Source organism: Acinonyx jubatus, chromosome E1, assembly GCF_027475565.1.
Source record: "Acinonyx jubatus isolate Ajub_Pintada_27869175 chromosome E1, VMU_Ajub_asm_v1.0, whole genome shotgun sequence".
NCBI classification, from domain to species: Eukaryota; Metazoa; Chordata; class Mammalia; order Carnivora; family Felidae; genus Acinonyx; species Acinonyx jubatus.
This window is the reverse complement of record NC_069397.1, coordinates 58,824,630-58,841,068: the sequence shown is the minus strand read 5'-3', so window position 1 is coordinate 58,841,068 and position 16,439 is coordinate 58,824,630. Positions and strand designations below refer to the sequence as shown.

General features: G+C 66.5%; 1 protein-coding gene across 2 annotated transcripts in view; it reads right to left on the bottom strand.

Annotated features, from left to right (window-relative positions):
* Positions 1-209: 209 nt before the first annotated feature.
* The window catches only part of BAHCC1 (BAH domain and coiled-coil containing 1), a 62,731-nt gene continuing 46,501 nt past the window's right edge, over positions 210-16,439 (bottom strand). For both annotated transcript variants that reach the window (XM_053212224.1, XM_053212225.1), the window contains exons 12-28: positions 12,374-12,573; positions 12,104-12,240; positions 11,636-11,764; positions 9,521-9,638; positions 8,759-9,050; positions 7,909-8,091; positions 7,515-7,816; positions 7,161-7,268; positions 6,879-7,053; positions 6,699-6,813; positions 6,522-6,597; positions 6,282-6,390; positions 5,917-6,036; positions 5,648-5,824; positions 4,297-5,516; positions 3,038-3,274; positions 210-2,488 (exon numbers count right to left, since the gene is read on the bottom strand). In XM_053212224.1, the coding sequence (XP_053068199.1) occupies positions 2,276-2,488; positions 3,038-3,274; positions 4,297-5,516; positions 5,648-5,824; positions 5,917-6,036; positions 6,282-6,390; positions 6,522-6,597; positions 6,699-6,813; positions 6,879-7,053; positions 7,161-7,268; positions 7,515-7,816; positions 7,909-8,091; positions 8,759-9,050; positions 9,521-9,638; positions 11,636-11,764; positions 12,104-12,240; positions 12,374-12,573 (3,911 nt within the window). In that variant the 3' untranslated portion in view covers positions 210-2,275. The remainder of the gene's footprint in view (positions 2,489-3,037; positions 3,275-4,296; positions 5,517-5,647; positions 5,825-5,916; positions 6,037-6,281; positions 6,391-6,521; positions 6,598-6,698; positions 6,814-6,878; positions 7,054-7,160; positions 7,269-7,514; positions 7,817-7,908; positions 8,092-8,758; positions 9,051-9,520; positions 9,639-11,635; positions 11,765-12,103; positions 12,241-12,373; positions 12,574-16,439) is intronic.

Below are 16,439 nucleotides of genomic sequence, written 5' to 3'. Positions count from 1 at the left end.
CCAGAAACTGGTAGCACGGTCCTGTCATGTGTGCGGGGCTCGGTGCCCAGGGGCTCCGCTCTGGCTAACGTGGGGACAGACCTGGCCCGGGCCTGGACGTGGGGCTTGGGCATGTCCGCCGGGACCCCCGAGACTCCGGGGCCTCCAGGGAGTTGCCGTGTGACGTGCACACGGGCGCCGAGGCACAGTTAGGATTCCGGACCACTGAACACCTGTACAATAGTTCATATATTTATTCTTAAGCAAGTTATCAATAAAAAATTTAATACTAAAATGCCTTTACATAGAGTTTGCTGTTCATAAAACCTTTGTGTTTTGTTTTTTTTTGTTTGTTTGTTTTTAGTGTTTACATTGGAAAAAAAAAAATCCAACCATCTTAGTTTACACATTTACAATAGTCGTGCTTCGCCAGGTCTAACCACGGTTAGAGGGAGGGCCGCACCGCCCACACGCACAGATAGAGGGCGAGAGAAGAGGAAGAGAAGGCGGGGGAGGAGGGCAGAGAACCGACACGAGGGCCAAGAAAAAGGGTTTCCTTCGCTCGGTGCCTGGGGTTTGAACTTTTGCGGCTGGGCTGTCCCCACTCGGCGCCCTGGCACCGGGCAGGTCTTCTCCTCCGGGCAGCCTTCTGCTTCTCCAGCTGCGAACAGGCCCTCGGGCACCGCCTCCCGGGTGACCGCCAGGAATGAAATATTGCACTCGTGCGGAGACAAAGGGGAGAATGGGGTGGGAGAGGTAGGCCGGGGCGCAGGGGGGGGGACCCCCCCCCCCCCGCCCCTGCATTTCCCACGGAGCCAGGAGTGGGAGGTGGGGCCGGGATGGTTTCCTGGCTGAAAAGGAAGGGGGCGGAGAGGGGCCGGGTTGGGGTGCCGGGCACCTGCCGACACCCCATGTTTCCCGGGGACCTGGGCTGCAGGTCTGTGGTCACACAAAAACTCGTCCTAAGGAACAGTGACTAACGTGGGGGGCTTTCCTGGGGCTCCCAGTGGGTGTGGTGGCACATGAGGACATGTGGCCCTCAGTACGTTTCAGGGACAAGGGTGGTTGGGCCGCGTCTGGCTTGCCCTGTCTCTCTCTTGGCCACGGGAGAAGTGAAGAGGTGACAAGTGTTCTGACGCTCCTGGGGTGGCGCCGAGAGTCTGGGCCACCCGTCCAGCACTGGGTGGAGGGGTGAGCGCCCCGGAGGGGTGCTCCCTGCACTTGGCTAGGGTGTGGGCTCGGGCGGGCAGGAGGGACCCCTGCTCGCTCCGCACCCCAGGCACCAACTGGTCATGCTGTCTGCCTTCCCAGTGGCCACAGAGAAGGCCCAGAAACCTCCATGTAAGTTGGTGGGGGCCAATCCCGTCCCTGCTCTGAGTGGAGCCTAGGCAAATTGGCCATCAAAACGGAAATCAGAAAGAACTTGGAATATTCAGGAAATAAAATGAAAACATCACTTTTTCGTATCGATACTTAAAAATATTTGTTCATTTTTGTTTCGTTTTTAACAGAGGTAAGATACATTTATGGCTGCTGTCACGATCCCGGGCTGGGGGACCCGCTGATCCTGATTTTTATCTCAGCTTCTGGAATCCCTTCTCTCCCCAGGGACCCTCACCATCGCCCTCCTCCCCTCCCCCGCCCCCCAATACGGTCTTCCTAGGAGGTGGATTAAAAGGAAATAAAGTCGAGTGTGACTTCCATCTCAGCCCCCGAGATGGGTGGTGTACCCGAGGGTCCCCCTCCTGTGGCCGCCCCCACCCTCAGCTGCCTCTGTTGCCACAGACGCCCCTGTCGGAACTCAGCCAGGCTGAGCAAAACAGTGCATTTTCAACGAAAACCCCCCAGAACAAAGCCTAGACACACACCCACACACACACGCACACGCACACACACACATGCACATACACCCTTGTCACGCGTGTGGGGAAAAAAATCCTTTTCCGCTATTTTTTTCCATAAAACTTCCCGCAGAAATACAATATTTACATAGAGAAATAAATAGACAACACACCTGATTTCTGCTTTCCCTGGTGGGAGACAGTCGGAGGTACTAGGGAAAATATGGCTTGGATTCTAATCTCTCGGGAACGGCCGATGGGGATCCGGGGCGCCGGCTGGGCCGGCCCAGGCTGGACGACTCTCCGGACGGGACGGGCCGCACGCGGAAGCGCCCGCTCACCAGGGACAGTGATGCGAAGCCGGCGCCCGCCGCGGGGTCGGGGGGTTGCATATTTGCTCCTGGCTGCGGCGGGGGGGGGGGGGGGGCTCCCCGGCTCTGCCCACGCAGCCGGGCTCAACACAGGATGGGCGCCCCGTCGGCTGCCACCAGCCGGCCCGTGGTGGGGTCATAGGTGCCCGCCAGGTAGTAGAGGTCCCGCCGGTCCTGGTCCTGGCACTTCCGGCTCCGTGTCATTTGCTCATACTGCTCCCGCCCCACGACCTGGCACTTGTGGGAGATGGTCTGCACGTCGTTCTCGTCCTCGTGGCAGGACTGGTACAGCGCGTTCTGGGGGGGAGGGGGCCGGGCAGGAGCGCTGGGACCGAGGCCTCGCGCCCCCAGGGGAGGGCTGCTCGGTCAGCCTGTGGACCGTGCCCACCGCCTGCAAACCTGGGCTCCTGCACACCAGAGGGCGGTGGGGGTGTGTTCCGCCTGGAAGTACGGGCCGTGGGGGGGCTGCGTGCCCCCCACGGTGAAACTACCACCCCTTTCACAGGGAGCCATGGAGGCCAGGGAGGGACCCTGTGTCGTTTCCTGTGAGGCCCGGTGGTGGCCCTGGGCTGGGAGGCCCCGCGGTGTCGGGGACGGGGAGGGGGTGTTCACGAATGAGACCACTCCTCCCGTTTTGGCTGCCACCCCCCCCCCCCCCCCCCCGGTCTCCATTCCCCCAGGCCCCTGCAGGCCCCCCACCTGTCCCGGGCCCCCTTCAGGCTGCCCTGTTGCCCAGTCCTCCCAAGCTCCCCACTTGCCCCAGGGCCCCCCACAGGCTCCCCACCTGCCCTGAGCTCTCCTGCCCCAGGGCCCTACAGGGCACCGCCCCCTCCCCCATTCTCTCACCTTCCCGTCACTCTGCCGCTTCCCCAGCTTCGTCTCCTCCGGGTGGTAGAACCACTTGACCTTCACCACCATGTTACTGCCCCAGGACTCCCACATGCTCTCAATGCGGCCAATGTAGGGCAGGTTGGGCCGCCCGGCCGACAGGAAGACGGCACAGTCCCCGATGCGCAGCGTCTCCTTGCCCCGGACGATGGCCTTGTAGAACAGCTTCCTGGCTTTCCCCTTCATGCCCCGCCTCTGCAGGGACACAACCAGAGGCCAAGGGCAATGAGGGGGCCCAGGCGGCAGCCAGGACAGAATGACGGGGACACACACACAAGGGGAGGGAATAAGCAGGAGGGACAGACGGCATGTCGTGTGTGCACGGGCACCCCAGGTCCACGCGGGGCACTGTGGCGGCTGGAGGAAGGCCAGCACAGCCACAGGTCCAGGACGAGGTGGCCACACCCAGACCTACCCTGCCCACCGGTCAGGATGTCAAGATCCAAACTGACTATAAAGGAACAGTGGACCTAGGGCAGGGTGGGGTGGGGAGAGAGCACGAGGCGTCCGGTGCACACACGTTTGCAAGGACAAAACGCCCCGGACAACCGAACGTCCACACGTGGAGTGTCGGCAAAGAGCAACGTTCGCGTCCATGCAATGAGGTGCTCGAGGTGCTCAAAACGCGCAGAGCTGCCTGTGTTGTTTACGGACACGGAAAGACGCGCAACCAAGTGGACCTGCCGCTCGAGAAACAAAACACAGGCTGGGGCGCCTGGTGGGGGCTCAGTCGGCTGGGCGTCCGACTTCTGCTCAGGTCATGATCTCACGGTTCGTGGGTTTGAGCCCCGCGTCAGGCTCGGTGCCGACAGCTCGGGGCCTGGAGCCTGCTTCGGATTCTGTGTCTCCCTCTCTCTAACCCTCTCCAGCTCACCCCTCTGTCTCTCTCTCTCAAAGATAAACATTAAAAACAACAATAACAAAAACAGGCTGTCTGCCCCAGTGCAAACATCCTGTACACGATCTTACAGGCAGAGACAAAGACTTGGAGGGGACATAGTGGCCGTGGTCATCTGCCTTGTCCCATCAGGTGGCAAGGTTTTCTCTTTCCTCGTTTTCCTTTGATTTTCTTTCTTTCTTTTTGTTTGGTCGACAGTAAATAGGACAACCCAAAGAAAGAAGCGAGAGAGGGAGCAGGCCGGCCTCCTGGGCACCAGGGGCTCCTCACGGCCCTGCCCTTCCCCCTCCCTCCCCGGCTGGGAGACGGGCCCACCTACCTGCGTGGGGTTCCCCGACCACTTCCAGAGCTGCCGGGCAGGCAGGAAGGCTGAGATCTTTGGCCGGTTTTCCACGGAGGGCAGCCGCTGCCTCCGGGAAAGCTCTTTGGCTTTGGAGAAGCTCAGGGCCTCCTTGCGCTTGAGCTTGGACTTGCCGCCGCTCGGGCCGGTGCCCGCGCCCCCGCCGGCCACCGCGGCCCTGGACAGGAAGCAGCGCTGCGCATGCGCGTGCGCGTGGGGCCCGCCCCCCTTGGAGCGCAAGGCCTCGGGCTGGGCCAGGAGGGCGGGCACGGGGTGGGTGAGGCAGGTCTGCAGCAGCAGCGCCGGGTCCTCGTCGTCCGAGCTGTAGGACGAGCCCTCGTCGTCCGAGGAGCAGAGGCTGGAGGTGGACAGGGAGCCCGAGGAGGAGGAGGTGGTGGAGCCTGAGGAGGAGGACGACACGGACAGGCGGGCGAGGAAGCGGGAGGGCACGCCGGGGGCCAGCCCGGGCCCGTCCTCCTCGTCGTCCGAGTAGGAGCTGTGACAGTCGCTGTCGCAAGGCAGCGGGAACTCCGCCTGGCCCGCGAACTTGCGCAGCGCCAGCCCCATGGGCAGCGGGTGCACGGGCGCCCGCCCCTTCCTGTCCTTGCCCACGAGGGCCGGGTGCGCGTAGCTGGGGCTGGGCAGGGGCCGCCCCAGCTTGGGCCCGAGGTCCTTGTCACCCATGAGCAGCGCCTTGCAGTTCTTGTTCTTGGGGGAGGTCACGCCCTCGTGGTCCAGCTTGACCAGGAACTCGCCGCCCGCCCGCCGCCGCGCGCCCTTCTCGGCCTCTGCCCGCTCGGCCTTCTTGGCCCGCAGCAGCTTGTGGGCGCCCCCGGGCAGGCCTGGCCCGGCCCCGCCGACGAAGGGCGCGTACGAGCTGGCCAGGCTGCTGAAGGAGTCGGCCCGGAAACCGTTGCCGAACACGGGCGCGGCCACGCTGTGCACGGGGAACAGCGCCTCCCGGGCCCGCAGCTTCTTCGCGCTGCCGTTGAGCTGGAAGAGATTCTGCAGCACGCCGGGCCCCTTGCCGCCCGCCGCGGCCGCCGCCGCCTTCCGCTTTGTCTGCGCCACCGCCGACCAGCTCAGCAGCGGGCTGCCCCGGCGGCCCAGGAAGTGGTCCGAGGCCCCGGCGGCGGCGGCGGCGGCGGCGGGGGCGGCGGGCGGGGGCTTGGCGCCTGAGGTCAGGAGCTCCGCTTTGCCTGGGGGGAGGCCAGGTAGAGTCAGGGGGCCCCCCCGGCTCCACCCTTCCCCTCCCCGGCCCCGTGCCTCCCGGTCCCCCACACCCGGAGGGGGACCCCCACGCCAGGGTTCTGGGTGGTCCCACGAGTACCAGCTTTGTCTTTGCCGACGGATTTCTTCCCCGGGGGCTTGGAGGCTTCGGGGCCTTCGTGGGCCTTGGGAGACAGGCTGGGGGCGGGGGTCTCGCCGGGGGGAGGGGCCTCGAAGGAGGCTTTCTTGGTCCTCCGGCAGCTGCCGGACACCAGCAGGGCGGGCGAGGGCTCGGTGCCTGCGGAGCCGACGCGCGGCGTCAGCGCTGGGCCTCCAGACCCGGGCGCTGGCTCCGCAGGGAGGCCCCACCCCCGCGGTCCCGGCACTCACACTGGATTTTGAAGTCCGGAGGCAGCAGCCTGATGTTGGAGACGGCGATGTGGCCGGTGTCCCCGTCATCAAACTCCACGACCACGGAGTCCAGGTCCCCTTCCTCGTCACTGCAGGCACCTGGGGACGAGGGCCCCGTCACGGTCGACCCTGGCGCTGCCCCAGCAGCCAGGAAACAGACGCCCCCCCTCCTCGCCCCTCGCCGCCTCCCGCCGCCCGGCCTGAGCGGCCACAGCACCACCGTCCATCACCCCCGCCTGGGGCACTGCCCGCTGGCTCACCCACCTGCCCGCCCCCGGGGGCTCCACATCCCCTGCCTGGATGGGGGGCTGCTGGCAGCCTCGTGGGGAATTCGGGGGGCTTACCTCGGACCACGTTGCCTGGATACAGGCAACGTGACTTCTGGCTCCAGTAGGCACAGACCCTCGTGCCGGGTGGGAGGTAGCGGCTGGACTGTGGCCGGACATCCAGCACCTGGAGGACGGTTTGGGGGGGGGGGTGTGAGTGGGCGGGGGAGGGGCTGCGGGGGAGGGGGCCCAGGAGGGGTGGGTGCAGCCAGGCCCACCTCCCCGGGGCGGCGGGTCCAATGGGGGCCGTCCCCTCACCGCCTCCTGCAGCAGCTGCTCCAGCGAGTAGATCCTCTGCCTGTTGCCTCTCTCGCCCTCGATGACGATGCTGTAGCTGAGGGGCGAGGGGGGCGTGGAGCGTGAGAGGGGCCTGCCGGCCGCGTCGCCCACCCTGGCCCAGGCCCGCCGCCCTCCCTCCCCGCACCCGGGCCTCACATGTCGGGGGGCTGCAGGGTCCTGACGCTGCCCGCGTACAGCAGACTGTCCTCCTTGGGAATGAGCACGGGCAGCCCATCCTGCAGATCCTCCTTGTGGATGGTGCACGAGCCAGCTGAGGGGACAGGCTGTCAGCGCCGGCCCTGCCCCCACCCCCGGGGCTGCCTCCCGGCCACTCACCCAGGGCGGCGCTCTGCTCCGAGCTCAGAGGACCGCTGGCCCCAGCCGGCTCTTCCTCCGCTTCGTCCTCCTCCTCTTCCTCCTCCTCCTCCTCAAAGCTGCCGTTGTCGTCAAACGCAAAGTCGTCTTCCACGGCAAAGCTCTCCAGCAGCCGACTCACTGCCCGGCCCTTGCCCTGGGGGGCCAGAGGGGTCAACTCCCTCTGGAGGTGGGGGCGGGAGAGGTCTGCAACCCCGACTGGGCGCCCGGGGGGGGGGGTGGGGGTGGGGGTGGGGACGCTACCTGCTTGCCGACAGCCTTGCTTTTCACCTTGCCCACCTTCCTGCCCTTCCCCAGGATGGCCTTGGCGTTGCGTGGCGACAGGGCGATGGACAGGGCCCCGTTCTTCCTCTGTTCGGGGCGGGAGGGAAGGAACCGCGGTGAGGGGGGCCCCAGCCTCCCTGCTCACAGCCACCGCCGGGCGTGGTGCAGGCTGACCCGGAGTGGGAGTTCAGGGGTGCGGGGCAGGATCACCCCCGGGCGGGCCACATGAGCGGGCAAGGGGGACAGGGTGGGAGCTCCTTCTCTATCTGACGCCCGCCCACGGAGCCCAGGCTGGCCGGGGTGCCCCGTAGCAGGGGTGCCCGCAGAGCCTACCCGCAGTCCTGGCTGGAGGATTGTGCTCTTGCGTGTGGCCCTCTTGAGGCGCTCGCTGGCCAGCTTGCTGCCCTCCTCACGGCAGGTGAAGGCGCGGGCGGGGCTGAAGAGGGTGTCCCTGCTGGGGGTGGTCCCCGGCTCCGCCCGCAGGCCACCTTTGGCCTTGCCCTTGGCTTTCTTTTTGCCTGGTGCGCCTGGGGGCCTGCGTCCTGGGGCCCGCTCCAGCTTGGTGCCCACCTTGGCCTTCACTGTGCGCCTCTTGACCTTGACCTCGCTCTCTGGGCTGGACAGGCGGCAGGCCCCTGTGCGGGGAGAGGGCGGCCGTCACAGGCGTCCCGGGTGCTGGGCCCCCAGCCGCCAGGCTGGCCCCAGCCCGCCCTGGCCTCCTCGTTACCTAGTAAGCCCTGCCTCTCCTTCTTCTTCTTGGCCTTCTGGTTGGCCTCCATCTTGACCACGGAAGAGGGTGATGGCCCCAGCATGGCCACACTGGCCCCCCCATGCAGCGCCAGCCCGGTCTCCTTGGGGGGTGCCTCTGTCGCCAAGAAATCTATGCCGTTCTCGCTGTCATAGCCGGCGCCTGGGGAAGGCAGAGCGTCCAGATGACTTGGTGTCACAGCCACGCCATTTTGGGGGCGGGGGATGGGGGCAGGGGTGGGGAGGGACAGGCACCTGGGCCGGCCTCCTGCTGAGGGTGTGTGGACGAGCACGGGTTAGGGGAGGAGCCCCTCTCTGACCTTCCTTTCCCTGTCTCTATTTTCCTTTCTTACGCCCTGGGCAGTGGGGCGCCAGCCCGCGGGCCTGGGGATCCCCCTCCTCAGGGCAGCTCCGGCCCCTTACTGCCCTCCTGCTTCCTGCTTCCTCTCGCCCTCCCTTTGTTCTCAGGCGCGAGCTGGGTGCAGGCGGGGCGAGGCCTGGTGGGGAGGAAGCACCTAGTTCTCCAGGCTCCTGTCTCTGGACACGTGTGCCTGTTGGAGGCCAGATAACCCCTCCAGATCAGCCTGCAGGAAAGCTGCCTCCAGCCGGCAGAGGGGCTATTTTTAGCCCCCTTTCCGGGATGTATCCAGAGGCCTCTTTCTTTCCCGTGGCTCTCGTGGCCCCACAGGGAGCCGCAGGGCATGGTCTCCTTCCCCGGCTGCCCCAGCGGGGAGGCTGTCCCCGGGTCCCCCACACTCCACAAGCCGCCACCTGGCTCTGATGGCCGTCTGGGCCCGGCGGTCCCGGCTGCGGCCCTCGGACCCACTCGCCTGCCTCGTGTGCCGGGGCCACCGCCGACTGGGCTGGGAACTTGGGCGTCTCCCTGCTGCCGCCACCGCCATCCGGCTGCGTGTGCCGGGCGGCCCCCGGCACCTTGGTGCTCTTGGCTCTGGACAGTTTCTTCCGGATGCGTCCCCCTGGGGCGGCCTCCTTCCGCCTGAAGGGGCTGAGGCCGGCAGGCAGCCCCTTGCTCTTCACTTTCGGCTTCAGCTGGGCCACCTTGTGGGCCATGGCAGACGCCAGCTCGCCCTGACCGCTGCTTCTCTTGCACCGGACCTTTTCCTGTGAACGGGAAGGCGGTGGCTGCGCTCAGCCCTGCGGCCTTCAGCCTGCCCTCTGCCAGCGCCGGCTCACAAGTGGCACTTCCTCGGCCCCCGTCCTCTGAAGGGGCCCAGGGGGCACGGGGCTCGGCCACTGGAGCCCAGCACCCCTATCCCCCGCTCCACAGCACCTCCCAGACCGCCCACCCTACTTGAGCTTGGGGGACGGACGTCGAGGGCCCGGGTGTCTGTTCTGGGAGGGCCGGCACGCTCAGGTGGGGTGACAGCTGCCTCCAGGCCACCCACTGCACACGGGGTGCACCTGACACTGGGTTCACTGCTGAAGACTCCGTGACCTATAACACCGTGCACTTTTTCTTTCTGCTGGAGTGAGCATCGCCAGCCCCAGTCACACCTGCAGGCCCAGGGCCGGCCTCTGCCGTGAGGCTCACCGAGCCCCAGAGCCCAGGGTGAGGCCGCTGCAGTGCTCACCGCAGAGGCTGGCTGCAGGCCCACGTAGACGCTGCTCTCCAGTCGGCTTTGCTTCCTCGCAGGCTCCTCGCCACCCCGCAGCTCAGCACACAGCAGGCTCAGGCTGGACCGCACCGCCCTGGGGGCATGGGGGCGCAGGTGGGCATGGGCCAGCTGCAGGCACGCCTCGGCACCCTGGCCCTGTCCTCGCTCTGCCCTTTCCCGAATGAGGCTGCGCTCCTGTGCCAGGCTCCTTGGAGCACACGCCGTGCTGCCAGGCGGCCCGGAGGCCGAGCCAGTGCTGAGCCCCAGCCGCCTGCCTGCCGGCCGGTCCTCTCGCTGACCGGGGAGGGGCGGCCTAAAGCTCAGGGGCCAGGGCTCTGTGGCCAGCTGGACCACTGTGTGTCCCAGCTGTGGCCTCAGTCTTCACACCTGGGAAACAGGGACGCGAACTATTACGGCTCTCTGCAAGGGTGGGGGAGGTCGGTCCCGGTCCCAGGACTGGCCCTCGTTGAGTGCCAAGGCCAGCGGCCACCACGGGTTTGGAACAAGGACGGTGTTAGAGAGGCTCCTGAGAATGGGGTCCCCTGCTTCCCTCTCCGCCACTGCCAGAAAGAGGTCGGGGCACAGTGGCCAGAGACACTCCTGTCCAGGGTCTGCCTCCCAGCCTCCTGGGACCCTGACTGCTGGGCTCAGACACCTGCTCTTAATCCCAGTTCTTGAGGGAGGGGAGCCTGAACCCCAGCACCCACATCCCGGGGGGGGGGCTGGGAGTCTACTGACACCAAGTCTCGGTTTCCCCATGTCCCACAGGTGTGGGTGGGGCTGGGCCTGTCACCTGCCCCCTCCCCCACTCACATGGTGTTAATGAAAATGAGTCACAGACGGAGCCTGAGAACCCTGGCTTTGTGGGGACAGACATCACCTTTCACCTTCCCGCCCAGAGAGGGGACCAGGCAGGAAGCCGGCTGTGCAGTGAGGCTGCCCCCACCTCCCACCCCCCCACCCTTCCACTTCCTGCCTGGTCCCAGCTGTTGGCAACCACCGCAGGGCACGGCCCGCAGCGGGGGAGAGCCTGGGATTCAGGAGGGAGCCGGATCCTTGAGGAGGGAGGGCCCTGGACTGTGCGTCCTTCCTTGTCCCGAGGCTGCTACCCTCCAGCCAGGGCCGGGCTTCGTGGGTCGGTGGAGGAAGTGTTGTAATGCCAAGTACCAGGCCGGGGTTTCCGGGGCCGGGGGCCTGAGGGCAGCTCGGGGCAGCCTCGCCAGGACTCCCTGACGCAGCCACTGGCCAGACTCTGGCCTCGGTGGGCCCTACCTTGGCCAGAGGCCCCGACAGCGCTGGCTGGTTCTCAAAGGGAGAGCCTGGGGACACCTGGGCAGTGGGGGGAGGGGCAGCTCGGGGAGACGCCCCCCCCCCCAGCCATATGGCCTATCCCCGCCACCGCCCACAGGCGATGCGAACCCCCCTCCCTGTAACCTTCTCTGCATTTGCTAATGTTTTGTGACATAAAGCCCTGAGATTAATTTTTTGCCTCTGTCTTAATTGAAGGAACCATTTAGTGCCGATTTAACTATTATTACCAAATCATCAGGATTGATGCAGCGCGCATGCAGGCTCGCCAATCGCGTTTGGAGCAGCTCGTTGGATTTATGCAAATAGGTCTGCCGGGAGAGGCAATTTGTAGCCGGGAAGGACAATTATGCCCGGCCCGGGAGCGTGCCAACGAGTGCGCCGGGCGGGTAATGGATAATAACACTGCGCCGACAGCGTGCGCAGCACCGCAGCGTGACCAACGGCGTTACACGGTGCAGACAGAGAGGCTTTTCCGCAACGCCGCCTGGCACCCGAGGGGGCCGGGCGCGGGCAGGGGTGATGCCACGGCCAGGTGTGTGGACCTGGTGTGGCCACGCGCTGGGCCCAGCGTGGGGCAGAGGGAAGGGGAGAGGTCCGCAGCGGGCTCTGTCCGTGGCTACAGCTCTGGGAGAGGGGAGCTGGGTCCTCACGGGAGCTTGAAGGGGGGGGGGGCAGCAGCGTGCGGACAGGGGCGTCGAGGGCACCCTGGGCCCACCCCAGCCCCGCCACACGCACCCCCAGCCCGGGGCACCCCACGGCGGCCCACGCACCGGGACTTACTTGACTTTCTTGCCGTCGCCCCTGGGGAGCTGGCCCCCAGGACGCAGGGCGGGCAGCAAGCTGGGGTACTTGCGCTTCCTCGGCCGGCCGGGCCCCCGCCTCGCGGGGCTGCGCGAGCTCTCCTCTCTCCTGCAGGCCACGGGGGTGGGGGGTGCTCAGAGGCTTGCACCCACCCTGGCCCCCCTGACAGGGGTTCAGCAGAGGGCACTGGCCTTGGAGGGCTGCAGGGGCAGGGCAGGCCCCCCCGACACTCGGGGAGCTGGGCCCTCACATGGCCCAACGCGCCAGCCTTCCTCCCACGGCCTCCGGGGGCCATCCTGGACGCCAGCCTCCAGCCCAGCTCAGCCCGGGCGTGCGTGGGGTGGCTCCCTGACCCCGAGGTAGTGGTCCCGGGCCCGCACAGCGGGGGGGCCCCCCCACCCGGCCCCTGCCACGCACGCCCCGCCCAGCTGCCGCCCGGGGCCCTACTCGTGGTCGTGTCTGCGCTGGAGGCGAGCCAGCTCCCGCTGCTTCTCCTTGTAGCGCCGCTGCAGCTCTGCCAGCTGGACGCGCATCTCCACCTCCTGCGTGTCCAGCCGGTCGATGGCGGCCTTCAGGGGGCAGACCTGGCGGGCAGGGGCGCAGGGGCCTGTGAGCCCAGGCGGGGCCCCACGGCGGGGGCGGCCGGCGTGGGTGCTCGGGGTGCCCCTTGGGTTGTTGCACCGGGGGCGACCGGGCCCCCCCCTCCCCCCCACTCACAGGCTTGGTCTTGGGGGTCCAGGTGTCCTTCCGTTGCAGAATCTGCATGCGGGGGGTGAGTGTGGGAGCCCTGCAGGGGTCGGCGGCAGGGGGCTGGGCAGAGGAGGAGGGGCTGTCCAGGCTAGCGGCCTCCGCCAGGGACCAGGCTGAGGCCAGCGTGGCCAGGCGCTGCAGGTCGAATGCCAGCACGTCCTTTTCCTCTGCGGGGGACACGAGGGTCAGTGTGTGTGCGGCAGGCGGGCACGTACCGCCCCTCACAGGGTCTCTTGTCCGCCTGCATCTTGGTATGGCCCAGACCCTCCAGGCTGCCCGGCTCCCCCAGCCACGAGGACCAAGGACCAGGGTGAGGTGGTGGGAAACAGCGAGATGGGCACAGGGTCAGGCACCGAGCACCCTGCCTCAGCTCCGGGGAGAGGAGAAGTCCCCCCTGGCTACTGTGGGCCAGGCCAGTTGGGGAAGCGCCCAATCCATCCGATAGAGGCTTGTGGCTTATTCGGCCTCAACAGAAAGTGCCCGTGCGTTTCCTGCCCCTCCCAGATTCATGAAGAGTGGGGTGAGAGGAACGGCCCAGTGCAGGGTCCGAGCTGAGCCAGTGGAGGGCAGCGTCCATCCAGGGGTGAGGCCTGGAGCGGAGACTCGGGACGGGGCAGGGTGGCGGCGGAGGTGGGGAGTCGGGTCCCCGTGGGCAGGCTGTTCCCACGAGGAGCCACAGCCAGGGAAGGGGAGCCGGCCAGGGGGAGCCCTGCGGGGTCAGACGGCTGCTGGGGCTAAAGCCGTCCACGGGCAGTTGTGCTTTTCAGGACCTACAGGACATACAGCTCCTCCGGGGTGGCCGGGGAGCAGCGATACCCCAGGGGCAATGAGCACATCTAACACCCTGAGCGTGGCTTCTAATTCCACCTCCCAGGAAAGGAGCCTGGCTCCTGGGAGAAATGGCTGTTTCCAGGGGCGGGGGCGGTGTGTGGTGAGCCAGGAACACAGGAGGTGCTCGGAAGGTGAGGGGGACACGGCAGCGGGCACATGGGCCAGCTGCAGGGGCCGAATCTGCCACAGCTCCAATCCTCCGGTTAAATAGTGAGAGTGCAGATTACAACCGACCAAAGAGAGTAAGAATCCGCGAGTCACCCTGCCACAAACAGGTAAAATGCACGGAGAGAATGCGTGAAGAGGCAGGGAGATCTGCTTCCAAGCACCTCCCTGCGAAATACTCGTTAACCGCAAAGGGGGGACGCGGCCATCAGGGTGGGACAAGGCGGCGAGGCGGGTGCCAGGAGCTGAAACTTCTGGACGCCGGTTCTGAGCTGAGGCCACAGGAGGCTGTGTTGGGTGGCCCCGGAGCGGGAGGCTAAGGGGCTCTCTCCTCCTAGGGCGTGGGCTGCTCTTCCCTCTAGAAGCCAGGGCAGGGCTGTCCGGACGGAAGCCCTACTTCAGCGACAAGTCCCACACAGTGTCCTATCTGTTGGGGTCACTGTGGTCACCAGGAAGCTCCTTTGCTCCCCTGCCCGGCCGGCCCGGCCCCGGTCCTCAGGCTGAGCCTGCTGAGCCGGTACAATCGCATGGGTGAGCCTGGGGGGGGGGGGGGGTAGTTGGGGGGGGCGGGTTGGAGACGAGGCGGGGAGGGCTTTTCTTGGCTTCAAACAACACCCTGCAAAGCTCTGCAGCCCTGGGGGCTGTGGAGAGAGAGACAGCCCCACCCCATGCCCTGGGGTGTCTCTAACTCCTGTCCCTGGAAGGGCCTGGGGCCAGGCTACCCAGACAAGCCGCAGCTTTGCAGACCTGGATCTCAGGCTCACTCAGGAAAAAAGGGGCATCCGCACTCGGGGACGGACAGGGCCTGGGCTCCCCAAACATCCAGGGTGGAAGGGAGGCTCAGGTGGCTCTCCAAGGGCGGGATGTTCTGGTGTCTCAGAGCTGGGCTCCTGGGTACAGACCTCCCATCCAAGACCAGGCAGACACAGGGTCTGACTCCCCACCCTTCTCCCACCCCAGGGCTCAGTCTGGGGCTCAAGTCCCTGCATCTGGTGCGGAGGTCTGAGGGCCAGGCAGTGCCCCCACTGAGCCCCCCCCCCCCCAACTTGAGCCCAGGTGGGGGCAGGCCAAGGGTCCTGCAGCTGAGGTCTTCTGGGTGGGGCTGAGGGGCTCTGAGCACCCAGGTCAGTGAGGTTGCCCATGAGCAAATGGCCTGGGGTTTGAACTCCTGCCCCACCACAACTCGGCTGCAAACCTGCCAACCTCCTCGTCCCTGCTTCCCAGGGGCCTTCCACCAAATCCCGTGCCCGGCCTGGAGGGGGCTCAGGGGGTCCCTTCTGGGGAGGAAGGGACAGGAGGCTCTGCTGTCCCTCGGGACCCCTGCTTCTGGGACATACTTCTCCCACTTTCTCCCTCTGTGAATCTTGCTGCTCATCTGAGATCACAGCCAATCTCCTAATTCATTTCAGGCAAGGCGGTCATTGTGCTCATAGGGAACAGCTCTGGATCTGAGAGTGCACAGACTGGCCAGTTAACTGGGACAGAGGACAGGATGGGGCCTGGGTGCTCCAAAAGGGGAGGGTGGGGGCCTGGGAGTTCCAGGAGGGGAGGGTGAGGGCCGGGGGGTTCCAGGAGGGGAGGGTGGGGGCCTGAGTGCTCCAGGAGGGGAAGGTGGGGGTCTGGGGGTTCCAGGAGGGGAGGGTGGGGGCCTGAGTGCTCCAGGAGGGGAGGGTGGGGGCCTGGGTGCTCCAAGAGGGGAGGGTGGGGGCCTGGGGGTTCCAGGAGGGGAGGGTGGGGGCCTGGGTGCTCCAAGAGGGGAGGGTGGGGGCCTGGTGGTTCCAGGAGGGGAGGGTGAGGGCCGGGGGGTTCCAGGAGGGGAGGGTGGGGGTCTGGGGGTTCCAGGAAGGGAGGGTGGGGGCCTGAGTGCTCCAGGAGGGGAAGGTGGGGGCCTGCGGGTTCCAGGAGAGGAGGGTGAGGGCCTGGGGGCTCCAGGAGGGGCGGGTGGAGTGGCGACCTGGCCATGCATCTTCCTTGGTCCACACACCCCAGCGACTGAGGCGCCTGGCCTGGGCTGCAGTTGCAACGCCCACAGGGGACTCACGTGGTCTCCACGTGAGCGTTCTTTCAATGAATGGGCCGCGGTCCAGCAGGCATTCACATGCACAGACTGGGTGGCCACACACACTGGGCCCGGCATCCGCTCGGCACTTTCGTGCCAGCCGCGCTCACGTGGTGGGTCTGGGCAGCCCAGCCCTGGCCCGGGGCTCCCCCCCTCACCCTACAGCCCGGAGCCCTAACTTAGGCCCTCCTGGGGTCCAGCTGGGAGTCCACGGTGGGTGCTCCCCAGCAAACTGCCCTCGGCACAGCGGTGGGCCCGTCTAGGTGGGCAGGAAGAGTGACACAGAGGCCTCTGGGGAAATTAACTTTACGAGAACATTTGCTTTATCTCCAAAGAGCACAAAAGGCGCCTGTGGCTGGCAGCAGAGCGCTTTATGCGTCAGGAAAACAAGTGGGCAAGCTGAGAGAACTCTGTTGGGCTCTGTCTATAAATATCAGCGCGCACGATGCCTGGCTAGGGGTGCTCCCGCGCGAGGGTTTCCTCAGGGGGCCCCTCTGGGGCGACTACCCCGGCTAGCCTGTGTGGGGTCCCCACGGGCTCCAGTCCAGGGCTCACCATGGGGTGGCACCAGGCCCTGTGCCCGCACCCTGGGGCCCCTCTGGGGCCGGGAGCCCAGAAGCATCTCAACCTGCATTCCGCCCTGGGACAGGAAGGACCGGCACCCCGGCCCTGGTGACATTGCGGGGGACACGTGGTCAGTCTTGGACCACTTCCCCTGGGCCTGGGAGGCAACAGCCGGTGCGTCCTAAGCGAAGACCTGGCAGGCCTCGGGCCAGGAGCCACACAGGCTTTCCTCTGCCTTCCCAGAGGCAAGGCCCCAGTTCAGCCACCTCATCCCCCGAGGGTCTTGGCTTCCTCGTAATGTGACCGGGGGACAGCGTATGGGGACAACTGTAAGGCCCCCACGGGGCGCTGTGGACACTGCAACATACACGGGGCATGCTGACCCAGACTCTGTCCTTCTGAAACCACGGTCAG